Source organism: Oenanthe melanoleuca, chromosome 13 (genome assembly GCF_029582105.1).
Source record: "Oenanthe melanoleuca isolate GR-GAL-2019-014 chromosome 13, OMel1.0, whole genome shotgun sequence".
NCBI lineage: Eukaryota > Metazoa > Chordata > Aves > Passeriformes > Muscicapidae > Oenanthe > Oenanthe melanoleuca.
In genome coordinates this window covers 8,364,720-8,382,404 of record NC_079347.1, presented here as the reverse complement: position 1 = coordinate 8,382,404, position 17,685 = coordinate 8,364,720, and the positions used below count along the sequence as shown (strand labels likewise).

Genomic DNA, 17,685 nt, shown 5'->3' with positions numbered 1-17,685 from the left:
GGAGGCAGCAAGGGAATTGCCATCCCAACTGCTCAGTGAAACAGCTGCTCATGCCAGTGGGGCTGAGGGACCCCTGGGCTGCCTTCAGGAGGGGCTGTGGGATGTTGTTCTGTCCCAGAGGTGTGCTATGACAAGGGGCTGCTTCACCTCCCACCTCTGAGCTGAGGCCATGGCCAGCAGGATGGCTGGAAGATCACAGAACCACACAACCACACAAATCACACAGTCACACCATCACTGGGTTGGAAGAGACCTCCAAGATCATTGAACCCAACCCATGCCCTAACACCTCAATAGCCCATGGCACCCAGTGCCACATCCAGTCCTTTTTTAAACACATCCAGGAATGGTGACTGCACCACCTCCCCAGGCAGACAATTCCAGTACTTGATCACTCTTTCAGTGAAAAACCTTTTTCTAATATCCAACCTATATTTCCCTTGGCACAGCTCTAGGCTGTGTGCTCCTGTTCTGCCAGTTGCTGCCTGGAAAAAGAGACCAACCCCACCTGAGCACAGCCACCTTTCAGGGAGTTGTCCAGAATGCTAAGGTCACCCTGAGTCTCCTTTTCTCCAGGCTGAACACCCCCAGCTCCCTCAGCCATTCCTCACAGGTTTGTGTTCCCTCCTCTGGACACACTCAGTGTCTCAATGTCCTCCCTGAACTGAGGGGCCAGAACTGGACACAGCACTCGAGGTGTGGCCTCCCCAGTGCTGAGGACAGGGCAGAATGACCTCCCTGCTCCTGCTGGGATCCTGATCCAGGCCAGGGTGCCACTGGCTTTCCTGGCCAGCAGGGCACACTGCTGGCTCATGTTCAGCTGGCTGCTGACAGTACCCCCAGGTCCTTTCTGCCTGGGCACTGATGATGGGGAGCAGGACACCCCCAAAGAGAGTAAACTGGCTGGAGCAGGGAGAGGAGCCTGCAGCACAGACCGTGCGTGCTGGGGGAGCTGGAGGTGGACTCAAAGCCACCTGCACAAGTCCTGTGCTGATGGAGAGCTCAGGGCAGCCTGGATGGGGCTACAGCTGGGAATAGGGCTGATTTTGGGGCCGAGTGAGGCAAAAATCAAGGCTCTGGCACAGTGGATGCTGCACATCCCTTCTGCTGTGCCTTCCTCCTCGCCCGCACTCAGCCTCTTCCTGACATCTAGTGGGAGCAGGGCAGCACGGCAAAGGGATCCCCACCAGCCACAGGGCAGGCACAAGGCCTGGGCTGCCAGAGCCACCAAAAAAGGCTGGCACCAGCCACAGCTCAGAGCTGGGCTCCCTCGGGGACAGCTGCTTCTGCAGAGCATTGCTAGGGAGGAGTTGAAGGTGTCATTCCTTGTGAAAGGCAGTTAACAACAGGATAGCAGGGACACTGCTCTGCAGCATGGGGTCTGTTTAGGGCTATCTGCCATCTCAAACCACCTGAGCCCGTCCCTGTGTGCAGCTGTTCCATGTTCCCAGGAATGGTGACAGCACAGCTGGGCAGTTCCCTTCTTGCCCTTGGTTCAGGATGCCACTTTTGGGAAGCAGAGGGCAGAGGAGAGATAGGAGCTAGATAGTGAGAGCTGTCCCAGCAGGACATCACCTTCCATCCAGGACCACCCTCTCATTTTAGACCCCATGCACTTCTCCCTGGATCACCTCTCATCCCTAATGCCAGCTGCTAAAAGCTAATCCACTCCCAGCTCACAGCCCTCTGCCCATGGCTGCAAAGGCAGGGCAGGGACAGATGCTGGCCACAGCACTTGGGGACATTGCCTCCAGAGTCATCCCACGATGGTCAGCATCTCTACTGGTGCCCTTCATCCAATCCTTCCCCAAATCCTTTAGCTGCAGTTACAGGCAGGAGCTCATCCCTCCTGTCTTGTTTCACACACATTCTGTGAGCAAAAACACTTTTTATCTTTCCCTTGTTGCCATCTGTCCTTGGACTGTGGTCACTGTGCCTACCTCGCTGTCTGAAGGCCAAGGTGTCACCACTCCACACGTCCCCAAATCCCCCAGGGGATGCCCAAGCACTTTTCTAATGAGCAGCTAAAAGTTAAACACCAGCAACAACACAACAACAACAACAACAAAGGTCTTTATTTCAATGACCTGAAAGAAAATGTAATTCCAAGAGCAAAGAGAGTAATAAAAACCACAAAGGTGCTCCAAGCAAACTGGAGCAATTTGCACAGATCCCTTCCCAAAGCAGCCAGGGACTCTGCTCTGGTCCCTGGCTCCTCCCCAGTGTGACATGGTGCAGAGCCACACTTCTCCCTGCGTCCCCCCCATGCCAACCCCTTGCTGGAGGGACCCACAGGGACCTCCCAACCCTGGGGAAATGGCAACTCAGGGGGTGGGTGAGTGGCTTGGGGTGGGGATGTCACTGGGTGAGCCCACATTGACCCTGGGGAAAAGAAAGGCACTTCCAAGCTGCAGTGTCATCCTGTCACCTGCCTGGGCCTGCAGAGCATCCCTTCATCACCCACCCCAGCCCATGCCAATCTGGCATCCCAGGGATATGGCTCCTTGGGGCTCGTGGTGCTCCTGGGCCAGCACCATGGCTCTAAGGTAGAGCAGCAGATCCAGCTCTGAGCTGTGCTCAGCTGCTCTGTGCTCACAGAGGTTCCTGGGGAGCAAACCCTCAGCTCCTGACTGTCACTCCAGGGAGGCACTTTGATGGACAGGAGGGACAGGGATTTCTCACTCCTGGAGACTGAAGGACAGGGAAAGGTGGTGGCTCTGAGCAGGGACCTCTCTGGAGCTATGCCCAGTCTCCCACCCCAGGCTCTGCCCAGCCACACAGGCAGTAAGGATCACTGCCCTGATTTTCTCTCCCACACACACATCCAACAGCTCTCTGAGGTGTGGAGCCTTTGAGAAATGCTGGGATAAAATTCCAGAAGCAATGTCTAATCCAACAACTAAGTGGATGTCATTCCCAGAATTGAACCCAAAGCCTCTGAAATTATGGATGAAAGACAAAAATCCCAAATCTTCAGGATTTCCATGGAGACCTGGTCTGCCCAGAGAGTCTTTGCCCTGTGTCTAGAGACAAACAGACTCACTCCCCTGACACGTGGCTCATGGCCTCAGTCACTGACCCTACCCCCTCCCTGCCTTTGCAGAGATTTGGATCCCTTTGACTTCACTGTGCTCTTTTGGGGGATCCTGAACTATTCTGGGTCCCAAGTGCAAGGCTCCAGCTTTGGCTGAGATCCTGATTTTCTCCTGAGGAAGCAGAAAGTTCACAAAAAACACAGAACAGGGGAAAATTGCATTAGTCAAGGAGCAGAAAGTTTCACAACAAAACTTCCAGACTTAATTCCCTTGTGCTGTCAGCTCCTTCAAGGCCCAAGGTCTGACCCTGTAACCTGAACCCAGACAGGGTTGGGAACAGCAGCCTTTGGGTGGGGGGAAAAGCACCAAAGCTGACAAAATTCCCCCTCCCATGGCACTTCACAGCTTTGGAGACAGCAGTGAGGGGAGTGGCTGGCAGTGTCCTGGGGAAGGGTCTGGTGAGCAAACACAGCACAGCACCGAGCAGAGCAGTGGGAGGGGGATGTCTGGACCTGAGAGCATTCAGAGAGAATCATCTCCTCACATGTGGCCATGGAGGTGGTTAGGAGCAAGACAAAGAGTTTCAGATTGTTAAATTTAACCTTTCATCTGTTTCAAACACAAACTAAGTCAAAGCTGCAAGCAGTGGCAGAGCCATCATCTCCCAAGGCTGGGGGAAGCCATTGGAACCTCTCTGCTTCCCCAACGCCACCTCTCCCCAACCTCTGAATCTCCTGTGTGAATCAGCATCACCTACCAAAACCCCTAAGCTGTCTTTCAAAGTAGAAGGACCAAAACCGAGGCAATCCCTGCACCCAGTCCTCTGCCCTAAGGAGGATCCTCCTCAGTGCAGGAGGCACTCAGCAGGTGATTTTGGCTGTGCAGACACAAGCCAGCTCTGCAGCCTTTGGTGGCACCAACTCTCCCAGAGCGGCACGGACGGCACAGTGTCGCTGCCAGCACTTTTTGGGGGGGCTCAAAGCGCACACAACCCGTGGAGCAGCAGCACACACACACACAGAGAGCTGAGGGGGGAGCACAGGGTCAGACGCGGCCGCGGGGGCCGCGCTCGGGCCGCAGCAGCGCCGCCAGCACGTGCTGCAGCTGGCACAGGCGGGCGCGCAGCGACGTGCAGGACAGCAGGCCCAGCTGGTAGGAGGGCTCCAGGGGCAGCATGGAGATGAGCCACCAGCACCACGTCGGGCCGTCTGCTGAAGCCTGCAGAGACACAGGAGAGACCCCAGTCAGGAGTGCAGGGGTGGCCTTCAGGACAGCACCGCCAGAGTGCTCATCTGAACAGCCCTTCTGTCATCCAAGCTCAAAACTGCTGGACAAACTAAGTTAATTTCCAGACAAGCATTCCCCAGGGAGCCTCCACACGCAGATGTAGCTGGTAAAAAGTCTATACTAAAAGGACAATGAAATTCCCTGTTTAAGCTGGTGCTTTTAGTAAACACAGGCCAAATCCTGCATGGCCTATGTTTTTGGGATATTGGCCATCACTCCAAGATGTGACGTGCAGGCCAGGCAGGCACAGCTGTTTGGGCACTGTTTTGTAAAACAGCTTTTTTATAACCTGAGGCAAACTAAGAAGGAGAAGCTCAATTCAGCTGAAGGAAGGTGAGTGTTTTGTAATTTTAATGTGACTGCTGGCCAGGACAGCCTTAGCCTGGGACAAGCCAGCAAGAGTATATTTATAACAATCTAGAGAGGAAACACTTCCTTAAAGCAGTGAAAATTAAATTTTGGGATTTTTTTTCTCCTACATGATCTGGAAGTGTCAGAGCAGTATAATAAGTAAATTGGATCCTGTCCTCTTAGCTCCTCATCTCTGCCCAGCTGTGGTTGTCTTAAAGGATCAGAGTGAGAAAGGAGACTGCAGACTCAAGCTGCAGGGTTCACCTCTTTGCCAATTTGTTTGGTTTCTTTTTCCCAAAGTGTTTTCAAACACACACAGTTCAGTTTCTCAGTTCTCATTTAGGAAAAGACTCTGGGAAAGGTTTTAGAACTCAGTGCTCAGTTTCCAAGAACAGTTTACCATAAAGAAACATACCATAAAGAAACCATAAAGAACCCATAAAGAAACATCAAGCATTTTTACAAGACAAGGCCTACCAACTCTCTGAATGAGAAATGCTGTAACAGGGTGAAAACTGGATTTGTTTGTTCATCCTGGGGGAAGCCGAGTAGGGAAGCAGGGTGGTTAGTGCAGGAACAGGGCTGCTTCAGAGGCTCTCTTGGTGCATCCCTTCCCTCTGAGCATTACCTGGATGTCCTCCTCCTTCTCAGGCAGTGGTCCATGCTGCATCAGGATGTGTCTGGAGGTGAGGTCTCCGTGCTCACAGAACCGCTGGGCCAGGCGGTAGGTGCTCTCGTGCAGGCTCTGCAGCTCCTGCAGCTCCTCCCCGGACACCTGAACGCAGACAGGCGGGACACAGGTGTCTGTAGGGAGCTTCTGCCCCTCTGCATCCCAGGATTCTGCCCAGCCCTGCCCTCACCTTCTTGTCCTCCAGGTACTCGATGTCAGCAGTGTGGTAGCCGTCCCTGTGGCCGCGGCTCAGCACCCGGAACCGCTGCCGGCCGACGGTGTCCACCAAGGACCTGCCGTCCGCCAGCAGCTCCACCTGACGGATCTCCAGCATGCAGCCGTAGTCAGCAAAGCTGCAGGGACACAAACTGGGCTGAGCTGGCTAATGGTGACAAGAGAGCAGCTGTGGGGACACAGGGACACAGGGCTGAGCTGGCTAATGGGTGACAAGAGAGCAGCTGCAGGGACACAGGGACACAAACTGGGCTGAGCTGGCTAATGGGTGACAAGAGAGCAGCTGCAGGGACACAGGGACACAAACTGGGCTGAGCTGGCTAATGGGTGACAAGAGAGCAGCTGTGGGGACACAGGGCTGAGCTGGCTAATGGCTGGTAAGAGAGCAGCTGCAGGGACACAGGGACACAAACAGGGCTGAGCTGGCTAATGGCTGGCAAGAGAGCAGCTGCAGGGACGCAGGGATACAAACAGGGCTGAGCTGGCTAATGGGTGACAAGAGAGCAGCTGCAGGGACACAGGGACACAAACAGGACTGAGCTGGCTAATGGCTGGCAAGAGAGCAGCTGCAGGGACACAGGGACACAAACAGGGCTGAGCTGGCTAATGGGTGACAAGAGAGCAGCTGCAGGGACACAGGGACAGAAACAGGGCTGAGCTGGCTAATGGGTGACAAGAGAGCAGCTGCAGGGACACAGGGACACAAACAGGGCTGAGCTGGCTAATGGGTAACAAGAGAGCAGCTTCTCCTAAAATTACCATCTCCAAAGCAGGGAAAGGCCCAGGAAAAAGATGTCTAAGTGGGGGCAAATTGAGAGATTCAATCAAGTCTCTTCCCAGTGCTCACTAAGAGGAGCTGGAGGTCACAGCTAGAGAACCATGGAGCTCAGAGACATCATGAGTGAGAAGCTGTTCCAAGAATTGTGTTGTATTGTATTTGACAGCCAGCACTGGCTCTGTGCAGCTCCAGTGCTGGCCTCATTCCTTGCTCCCATTTCACTCTGCACCGTGGGGAATGCACCAAATCCCTGCTATGAGACAGCACTGATAGGAAATCTCTCTGAACTACTCAGTATTTTAGACATTTGGGGCTGGGGCAGGGGGAAGCCTGCCCAGGAGCTCACCTTTTCCCATTCTCATATATGCACATGCCAAACCTCCTGGTGCCGCTCTCCTGGCACCGCCGGATCATCAGGCGGTACCGAGGCTCGAAGACGTGCAGAGGGCAGGGGATGCCAGGGAAGGACATCGTGCACACGAAGATGGGGATGTTCTTGGTCAGGCTGAGGGACAGGAGAAACAACTGTAATGCCTCTCCAAGCAAATCCCATCCCAATGGTTCTGCGTCAAACCAGGTGTGTCCTTAAGTACAAGAAGTGATGCTCCAGCACAGAGCAATACTAAAGAGAACAAGAGGACACAGCCTCAAGCTGTGTCAAGGGAAAATTAGGCTGGATATTAGGAAAAGGTTTTTCACTGAAAGAGTGATAAAGTACTGGAATGGTATGCCCAGGGAGGTGGTGCAGTCACTATCCCTGGATGTGTTTAAAAAAGGACTGGATGTGGCACTGGGTGCCATGGTCTAGTTGAGGTGTTAGGGCATGGGTTGGACTCTTTGATCTTCAGGGTCTCTTCCAACCCAGTCTGTGAGCTCTGTGAATTCTTTAAAACTTCCACTTGCCTCACCAGGAGACCAAGGACAGATTCTCCATACAAAACAGCTTCTTGCAAAGATGGTCCCTCACCCCCTCATGGTGCCTCATGGGGCATATCCCCACCCACACAGCACTGCTGCAGTGTGTTCTGGAGGTGGGACAGACATCACTTGAGCAGCACTAAGCCAGAGCAATGGTATGGGATGTGGACAGCCCTCTCAGAGCCCCTTCCAGTCCCCATGTGCACACACACACACAGGAGCAGTCCCTGCTTACTTGGAGAGCTCTGCCATCTCTGCCTGGTGCAGCTCCCGGCGCTCAGCCAGCTGTGTGGGGAAGGTGGCCAGCATGATGTCCTGCAGCAGCACTGTGGGGCTGTACCTCCCAGCCTTCAGGTACTGAAAGGAATTAGACCCAAAAATAGGTTGGAGAAGATCAGGGAAGAAACCCTGAGGTCCTGCAGGACTCTGAATCACGCTCGCTTTTATTGGAACTGAAGGCAATTTTAGAGCAGAGAAAGTCAAGGATAAAACCTATTGGGGGATGTTGAGCCATGGAGCAGGATGGGATGTCAGCTCCACCGAGACCTGCAGACACAGCTCAGAGCCAGGGCCCCTCCAACACAGTGTCCTGTCTCTGACAGTGATGCACTCCTTGTATGACAACCTAATTTCCCTGATGGTCTCATCCAAATCCCTTTTCATTAAAGATTAAATCAAATCTCCAGGCTAGCAGGTTTTCCATCTATTTCCATTTTTTAAAGTAATTAGCATTTGCTTCTCTCCCTCTCTCTCTCTTCTCCTGTTTACAATCTCACTAAATCACTGTGGCACCTTGTGGAGATGAATCTCTTGGTCTTAATTATCAACTGTCTGGTCATTCCCAAGTGAGTGGAGCTGACACTGCTGCGCCAGGGAGCTGCTAATGCAAGAGCAGTGCAGGTTCCCACCCCAGCCCTGGGCACACAGCCAGCAGCTGGGGCTGGCTCCCAGCTCTCCCTCGGGCTCCATCCTGCAGGACTCGTGCCCTCACCTCTCTCAGGCTCTGCTTGCACAGGGGGCAGTTGGGCCGGTGGTCCAGGCAGCGTTCCAGGCACTCCTTGCAGAAGGTGTGACCACAGGGCGTCGTCACCGGCTCAAAGAACATCCTGCAAAGGATGATCAGAGTCAATGGACAGCAGAGAGCAACAAAGGGAAAGGAGCACAGGTAAGTCTGGCAGAGAGAGACTTTAATTAGCAAGTCTGGGCTCAGGCTGCTGGGCTGGCACAATGAGGTAAGATGAGAACTGTTCCAGGCCTGAGCTCTGCAGGGTCTCCATGGAGTCCCAGCACATCCCATCAGTACACACATGGCACCCCTTGCTCCTGCCAGGTGCCCCAGACACCCCTGGTGGTGTGTAATCCAAAGGGCAGTGACAGCAAAGTTCCTCCTTCACCCCTGCTCCAGCAGCAGAGCCAGCAGCAAGTACTCAAGCTGCTCACAGGTAACCCCAGGATCAGAAATTAAATTAAGGTCTCGAGAAAGTCCTGTCTCCTCCTAAACACTGTTTTCTTCTTTCAGAAGAGATCCAAATTAATGTAATTCAGATCAGATGCAGCCTCAATCTCTCTCCCCCATGCACAGACCTGGAAAAAGCTGCCATGCAGGACCTTGACCGACTTGCATGTCTGGCAGTGCAACACCCACCCAGCTCTCTGCCAGCAGCCACTTACACAACTGCTCCACGGGCTGGGACACACCAGGAACAACAGCCTGGTTTCAGCATGCCCTGTGGCAGTCCCTCCCCAGCCCAGAGCCAGCAGACAAACACAGGCTCTGCCCCATTCCCTTTTCCACCTGCACCAGGCAAAGAGCTCAGAAATGCTCCCCTCTAGGTCTGCAATGTCCCCATCATGGAGGGAATTTCCCTGGGCAACACCTTCCTGTCCCAGCATGCAGGTACAAAGGGCAACCACTGCTTTTGGTCTTTGACCTCACTGAACATCCCCACCTCCACATTCTGTCCCAAGGGACACAGCCCCAGTGATGCTGCACCCTGAGGCAGGGTGATCTGAGCTCCTGCAGCCTGGCAGGGTGTCCCATCTTATCTACCTCTTATCTACCAAAACCTACATCTCAGCAGTTCTCAGGACTGAGCTTTTATTAAGATGTGAATAAAGATGCACACCAAGTAAAGAAAACCTATCAGGTGTCAATTCTTCATCCTAAAAGCTCTCGTGCAGGAGAACTCACCGTATGCAGAGGGAGCACTCCAAGTCAGATATGCTCAGTGACTCCTCAAGGCATGGCTGGGTACACTTTGCTGCTGCTGTTTCCTCCTTGTCACCTAGAGGTAAAAGAGAAGACAATCCCCCATTTCAATATAGAAAATTAATCTTTGCTTTCTGACCTCGTTCTGAGGCATAACTGCCCCACAAAGTGCTTTGGAAGTGTCAAAGAAAAACAAAACTGCTAGGAAATGCAACATAAATCCCTCTATTAACCCATCTGTGTTCATCCATAGCTCATGTGTCAGTGGGTCTCATGGTACTTGGTAGAGGAAGGTGGTATCTCCTCCTTTTGCAGGCAGGGAAACTGAGGCACTGGGTAGCAAAGTGTCCCAAAAAGCTTCAAGATGGAAGTTTCTGGAGACCTGCCATGAGCCATCACTGCTTTATGCAAACCCAGGTATGTGGCAGCCACCTGGCTGGACACTGATGACAAGTTAATGCTGAGGGAGGTGCTGCTTCCCCAGATCATGGCATGTCCTGTCCCCCACACAGAAATTTAATCTAAACCAAAACCCATCTGAACCCATGGGAACCAAAAAAAAAGCCTTTCCCTGACTCCACACTGGGAACAAGGGATGGCTGGCTTTAGCAAGAACTTGTCACCAAGCTGAGCCAAAGGTTTGATGTATGTTCACCAGCTCAACACAGGAGGACCAGGTGGATCCTCCTCACGTGCATGAGAAGCAGTGAATGTCCTGGCCAGAGCTGCCCCATCATGTGCCCCTGGGATATTTGTTTGTTGAGCTGGACACAGAGCAAACACCAAGTTTTCAGTGCCAAAATGGATTTCAGACAAGGATTTTGCATGACACAACACTGTGGTACCTTTGACGACACTCACCCAACCACTGGCCCTGGCTCTCTGCCCAAGTCTCCAGCTCCTGCCGTTGTCCTGGCTGGGGAAGGGTGGCTGTGTCCTGGCTGTGCTCACACCCAGCATCCCCTCGGCCATCTGCCAGCTCTCCCTCCTGATCCTAGGCACAGCAAGATGAAATTGAGCCCAAACCCTCTGAATGCACAGTGCCATCTGTCCCAAGCCCGATGGCACAGGAGGTTTCCTGGCTGCTGCTGTACATGGACACCTGGCATCTGCAGGACAGCAGGAGAGTGGCCTTCAGACTGCCCACCACATGGTTAAAGCATGGGCTCACTCTCCAGACATACCAACTGCTATTTGGGTGTATCTGAGCCCATTTTCTGAATTCCCTCTTCTCTGCAAACCTTCTAAGTTTGTTTATAGAAGGCAAAGAGGAAAATACAAGCTTCCCTTAACAGCTGCTAGTGGTCTGAACTATTCTCAAATGTGTTTTTTAGATGAAAAATAATTTAAACTCACTTCTTTTTTTCAAATTTTTTTTTTTCTGAACATAGTGAGGTGAACAGAGAGAGAAAATCTCCTCTGTTTCTTGAGTCCCCACAGCACCAGCCCTGATGGTACCTGCTCTCCCACCCCCACTAACTGCAGATTCTCATCCCAGCACACAACCAGGTAAGCATGGCTGCATGTCCTGCACAGCTCCCCTTATCACACCTCCTTTCCCATCACTGGGCAACTGGGATGTCCCAGAGGGACATTAAGTCTCCTTGCAGACTCAGGTATTGCAGGCTCTTACCTGAGCTTGTGGGGAAGATGGGAGTGCTGGGCTCCCTCCATCAGCCTGGGAACCAGCTGAGCTCAGGTGAGCATCCCCCAGGTGTGCAGCTGTGCTTGGCTGAGGAGCATCAGCTTCCATGATGATCTGCAAGAACAAAGCAAGGGGTGGGGGATGCTAGGAGGAAAAAGCAGGGAGGTGGGAGGGCTGCCAGGCTCCCTATTTTTCCCCAAAGCACCCTTCCTCTTGCTGCAGGAGGTATCTGTGCTGGCTGAGCACTCTGTTGAGTCTTTCAGAGGACAAGGACATGTCCCTGTGATGTGAGAGCACATGGCAGGAACACGAGGAACATGGCAGAGCCCACACACCTTCTCCATCTCTCTCCGAGCTGGCTGGAAATGGGGACTGAGTGTCAGGCAGTGCTCCCAGGCCAGCAGGGCTTCAGCTCTCTGCCCCATCTCCAGGAGCACCTTCCCTTTCCTGAAGAAGGCCTGCAGGACAGAAAAACCATGTGGTGACTATGAGACAGTGACCAGCTGAGCATGTGTCCCTTCAGCTCTTCTGCCAGCCCCAAGGGAATGCCCTTTGTCCTGCCTGCTCCCATCCCAAGCCAAAACACCCAGGCATGTCTCTGCTCCCCTGATCAGATCTGCCTAAAAACCCAGGGCTCTCCAAAGTGCAGCACTTGCAAAAGCCGAGCCTAGGGAGAGATGGAGAAGGAGTGAAGGTGCCAGAGCTCTCCTGTGAGAGCAACACAGCACCTGCCACCTTGATTAGCAACCCAAGGGCTCTGTCAGGGGCATTTCTGAGCAGGTGAACCCAATGGAGAGCTGAGGAGAGGGGCAAACTGCTCGTGTGCAGTAGGATTTGGCTGCAGCCGGTGGGGCTGGCCCTCACTCACCTCGTGCTCTCCAGGCTCAGCCCTGCACACAGCATCCAGCTCCTCCAGTGCCTGTGGGTGCTGCCCCAGCGCCAGCAGCGCCTCTGCCCGGCACAGCCGCAGGGAGCTGCAGTCCAGGGCTGCAAGAGAAACGAGAGCACTCCTCAGATGAGCCCTGGGAGGCAGTGGGGATGGAGGAGGCTGGGGAGAGGCCACCACAGTGTCCCTGAGCACAGCCTGCAGCGCTCTTCATCAGGAGGTACTGGCTTTGTAAGCTCTGCAAGGAAGTTATTTCCCCTAAATACCCAGTTTTAAATTGTTTGAGGTTCTTCCCTTTGTTTTTTCCCCCATCTTCCCTAAACACCCTCAGCCAAGAGGCCCCATCACTGCCTCAGGGCTCAGCCATGCTGGGATCTGGGCTTTCATCCATCTTTTTGGGATGCAGCTAAAAAGCTCTACCATAGACATAGTCCCTACAGGGCAGTGGCCACAGCAGGCTCTGTGATGTGACTCATCCAGCAGAGTCACAATAACACGTTACCAAACAGGACTGCAGTGCTGGGTACCTGGATTCCCAGACCCACCTGGCTGTCACTGCTCCCCTGGGGCAGAGAAGCCAAGGGGGTGTAAGAATCTGCCTGCACCACACCACCTGGGGTTTCCAAGTATCAGAAAAGGCTGAGATTTCCCAAAACTGAGGAAGAAAACTGAGGATCAAGTTCCTTGTCAGCAAAGTGTCACTGGTGGAACATAAGGGTGCTGGGGGGACACAGATCCCACAGGCATTGCTAGTCATGACAGCAAGCATTACATGATCCTGCCTTTTCCTAAAAAACTGGCAGTGAAATCCTCTTCTTTCCTGCCTTGGAAAACTACATAAAGACCTTCCTTCCTATCAGCACTGCCAGTGGCAGAACTGGGTTGGGGGATGTCAGGGAGAGCAAGGAAGCAGCACCCCAAGAGCCCACACACATGGAGTAACCAGGTGTGGTAATGTTTTGGGTTTGAACTGCAGAGATGCCCAGACCCACCCCATTGTATCATAGCTCGTGGAGGTGACCTACATGCAGTGCAGTGCTGGTGCTCCAGCTCAGGTAACAGGTCTGTGCATCCAGCCCTGTATTCCCCCAGCTCTGAGCATCAGCTCAAAGCTGCTGAGGGTTGGGGACTTGTTGCTCCCTGGTCCATCTGGGGAGGCCTCCAGTGTCGTGCACTGGCTCCCAGCTCCCTGTGGGATGATGGCAGGTCCAGCACAGGTAACATGTGGTGGCCCTGCAGGATGCTGGCACTGAGGCCAACCTTGTATCATAAATTCAGCACCATTTCCAGGCACTGCTGCTGCATTTGCTGTGCCAAATGTGGTGTGGGCATCACTTTGCTGAAGAGCCAGGAGCTCTCCCAGAGGCAAGCTGGGTCCGTGGGCCTGGCTGGCAGCTGGTCAGCAATCACCAGGAAACATCACTGTTGATGATGTCTCTGCTGCACTTCCAAACCCGGCAGCATTTCCTCCTGGCCCGGTTCAAGCACGGTGCTGAGGCAGCTCTGCCAGCAAACTGCAGGTCAGGACTGGCAGCTCCACGACAGCCGGGTGCAGGAAGCATCTGCACATTTCCCTGCCTTTCTCTGCTGCCACCCTGCCCAGGCACCCACCACTTCTCACCACAGAGGAGCAAACTCTGCCATGGCTATTGCCTCCTTGTCCCCATGCCCAGCATGCAGCACAGCGGGACTTTGCTCCCTGCCTGGTGTCACCCTAGCCCAGAGAGCAGCAGAGCCAGGCACAGCCACTCCTGCACCAAAAACTGCACTGGCCATGCTGAGCTGTGCAGCAGAGCAACACCTGGGATCCTTTTTTCCTTTATAATATTAGCCAATTTTAGGGCTCAAATCACGAAACATGGGAATTTGCTGCTCAGTACCGAGTCCCACAAGCACCCATCCAGAGATGAAATATCCCAGCCCCTAACAACGGGTAGGGATGAACAAATAGGTACAAAGTCTAGAGGCTTATTTTCCAAGTGGGCAAACCCATTCAAATATATGCACAGCCCAGCAATAAAGTGACTGATTTGGCCAAAAAAAACCACCTCAGATGTGTAAAACAGGGCAATGATTTCTGCATCTCTCTGCTGCTGCAGCTATTTTTGATCTGTGATATCATTACACACCAGGGCCATCAGCCAGCTGGCAGCCTCGGAGACCCGCCAGCCTCTGTGCTCCATGTCAGAGGGCCTCCTGTGCTACACATTACAGTGCATTTTTCTGCTGTTCACTCAGAAAGAATGAAGATAAAAAGTTGACAGTTTATTTCCACCCAAGCAAAGTGAGCTGCTCTACAGGCTGGGCTGAGCAGGGCACTGCAGACTGGCCTATCACACCACACTGAACAACAAATAAACATTCCCATGGGTCAAACATTTATCAGTGGTTCTGTTTCAAAGTGAAAGGCAGCCCATAAAAAGTTGTGCAGCTGAAAGCTGGCTGCAGGCTGCAGGAGCTGGAAAACACATCCTGAAAGCACCACCCACGTGCTGAGCCTGGCAGCCCTGGACAGGTTCACCGGAGCTCAGGCTGTGACTGCAATTTCCTTGTTGTCCTCAACCAGACTTCCCTGTCTTTCGGGGAACAGAACGTGCAGGAAAGAGTGAGGACAGAGTTTGCAATGTTTCCTCTTTATACTAAAAAAAGATTTTTAAATAAATGTGTAATTGTACACCCTAATCAGGCAAAAGCCTGGCAAATGAGCACTAGAGAAGTGTGCATGTGCCTTTACTCTGAAGGAGGGTGTGCAGGGAGAGACGGATGCCTCTGGAGGTTGCATAAAAGGACCAGTTTTCTGCTGCCAGCACCAGGATCGACCGGTCCGCTCAGCCCTTGGTTTCCAGGCTTACCCTGAACCTCTGGCACTTGTCTCGCAGCAGGCGATGAATAAGAGCCTGCGCTGCGGGAGGAGAGCTCAGCGCTGTCATAGAAACGCCGCGGAGAAAGGAAACTGCCTCCGTCGCCCCAGCCCCCTGCTCCAGACACATTGTATAACCCCTTTTATTTAAGTATTACTTTCCAAGAAATCCACTTACAGGCACACATTAAAGCAGATCAAACCCTACCCCCGGGCCCTATCCTGGCCCTGCAGGCGATGTGTGGCCGGAGCTGGTGGGGACCCGCACGGTGGGGCTGGCACAGGAGCTCCGCCAGAGCTGTGTCCTGGCCAGGCTCCGGGAATGGACGTGTCCATCCCCGACTGGACAAGTCCCAACCACTTTACATAATGGCCACCCCCTAGGCAGAGCTCTTCCTCTGACCCTGAAATACCGCCCGGGCTGCAAGGCGTGAGCATCTGCTGCTCTTTCCCCTGTCCCACGTGGCCGATGGGACACAGGCCCTGGCAGGGGATGAGCAGCGCGCTTTGCCGGGCATTCCACAGCACCTCGGGATATCCACGGATATGGAAGAAATGCCCGGCAGCTGCGTTCCCCCTTCCCATCCCCATCCCCACCAGCCCTGCCTTACAACACTTCCCACGTCTTCCAGCTCCGGACCGTGCAGGCTCGGAGCGCACTGAGCTGCAGGGACACGGTGACCTACATTGTCACCCACACCGGTACTCGCAGCTGCGACAGCCCAGCCCGTCTCTCGAGCTGCTGCGCTGGCCCCTCGCAGCCCGCACCCCACCATCGCACTGCCAGCCCCCCAGCCCGGCGGTCCTTACCCAGCTCGACCCCTCTCTGCGCCATCCGCAGCGCGTCCCGCGCGTCCCCGCGGGCCAGGCGCTCCCGGGCGCGCTCGGCCAGCGCGGCCAGCCGCAGCTCGGGCGGCACGCATCGCTCCAGGATCCCGCACAGCACCACGCTGCACCGAGCCGCCGCGACGCCCAGCAGCTCCAGCCGCTCCCGGCACAGCGGGCAGCGGGCCGGCCCGGCCCCGCCGAGGCACGGCTTGCAGAAGGAGTGACCGCAGGACGCGGTGACCGGCTCCCAGAGCAGCCGGCGGCAGCAGGGGCAGCGCAGCAGGTCCAGCCCGAGGGACGGGCTCTCCCCGGGCGCTGGGGAGCTCGGGCTGTTGGGGCCGCTCATGGCGGCGCTCGGGGGAGCTGTCCCTGTCCCTAAAGCCGGTCCCTCGCCCCGCGCATCGCCCCGCCGCGCTGCCGGCCCGGCCCGCCGCAGGGACCCCGGGCAGGCGCCGGTGCCGGGGCTGCCCCGGCCTCCATTGGCCGCCGCCGCCCGCGCCGCCCCGCCCCGGCCGCGTTTCGTAACGGAGCCCGCGGAACCGGGGGCGCCGCGGCGGGCCAGGGGCGGCGGGGCCCGGCTGTGCGGGGGGACCCGGGAGTGCGGGGGGACCCGGGAGTGCGGGTGCGTGCCGACCCCCGAGCCGGAATGCGGGATCGCTCCCGATCGCCCCGAGCCGGGATGCAGGATCTCTGCCGATCCCCCCGGGCCGGGATGCGGGATCGCTCCCGATCGCCCCGAGCCGGGATGCAGGATCTCTGCCGATCCCCCCGAGCCGGGATGCGCCATCGCTGCATCCCCGGAGGCGGGATGTTGGGGGGCTCCGGAGCAGCCGGGGTGCGCGGTGAGCCGCTCTGAAGCCGTGCGCCGGAAAGCTCTGCACCAGATGGGCACGGGGTCCCGGGGTCTGGGGCCCCCTGAAGCAGGACAAAGTGCGGAGTGCTGGGGGTGTTTCGGGGTACACAGGGATGCTCGTGTGGCTGGCACGGGATACCTGGGGTCCCTGAGGAGTGGGGTGCTGGCTGTTGTGGTGCTCCGGAGCAGGGCAGGCTGGTGAGGCTAGACAACATTGCACTACCCTCCATGGAAACCCATCGTGTTTGGGGGCAAAGGGACACTCCTCCAGCGTACACGGGAAACTGCAACTCCCTCAGATGCTCCATTTACCCAAAACTGAATGAATTCAGACCTTGCATGTGGACAATCCCCTTCCCACTCACAGACCCCCGGGATGGGCTTGGTGTCACAAGGGAGATGCATCCCCTCACCACACAGTCATACAGCAAAAAGCCAGCAGCTCTTGCACAGCAGGTGCTGAGAAAACCAGCTGAAATCTGGCAGCTCTGGAGCTTAGTAGATCAGAATTTACATAAGGATGATGCACATTCCCCAAGGGCTCATTTGTGTGTCCCCAAAAACAATCCAAACCCACGCACACACTGGCAGGGCTGCTCAGGGAGGGAGATCACCAGCGGGACCTCAGTGCTGGTGGAACCAGTGCCCCACTGAGGGAGTGGCTGGCAGAGGTTTGGGCTGTGGAGCAGGTTTTGTTTCCAAATCTATTGCAATTACATTAAACAGCTCGAGAGTGGTTTTAAAAGCTCAACAACTAAGCATTTTATGTGAGCTTGATAGGCTTTATTGCTTTCTCCGTTATCTTTTAAAGTGATCCCTCTGGACTGGAGAAATCTCAGGTGACATTTGGTAGCACTGCCCTGAAAAGCTAAGTTTGGCATTAGGGGCAGTGGTCACGCTGGGAGCATTGGAGTCTGACTGGGACTCTGCCCAGCAAGAGACATTTTCCATGTCCCCATCTGCAGGGTCAGTCTTTAGTTCTCCCCCTTCTTCCACCTCAGAGGACCTTGCACATCCCTTCCCCCAGCAGTTCTCCCACGGGCATTTCTCAGGTGAACAAAGGTAATTCACACCAGACACTCTCCTTTCATGGTTTAGTTTCCATCAAAGTCTGGCTACTGACTGAAAACA

General features: G+C 54.9%; 1 protein-coding gene across 1 annotated transcript; it reads right to left on the bottom strand.

Moving 5' to 3' along the window:
* Positions 1 to 3,751: 3,751 nt before the first annotated feature.
* LOC130258872 (LON peptidase N-terminal domain and RING finger protein 2-like) lies at positions 3,752 to 16,180 on the bottom strand. Its single transcript, XM_056502605.1, has 12 exons — positions 15,684 to 16,180; positions 11,996 to 12,114; positions 11,463 to 11,585; positions 11,116 to 11,241; positions 10,344 to 10,476; positions 9,465 to 9,558; positions 8,265 to 8,379; positions 7,509 to 7,630; positions 6,702 to 6,860; positions 5,534 to 5,696; positions 5,302 to 5,448; positions 3,752 to 4,253 (listed from the first exon to the last, which is right to left on the bottom strand). Exons 1-12 carry the CDS (start codon positions 16,045 to 16,047, stop codon positions 4,080 to 4,082), a joined length of 1,839 nt encoding a protein of 612 aa, XP_056358580.1. The 5' UTR covers positions 16,048 to 16,180; the 3' UTR covers positions 3,752 to 4,079.
* Positions 16,181 to 17,685: the final 1,505 nt, after the last annotated feature.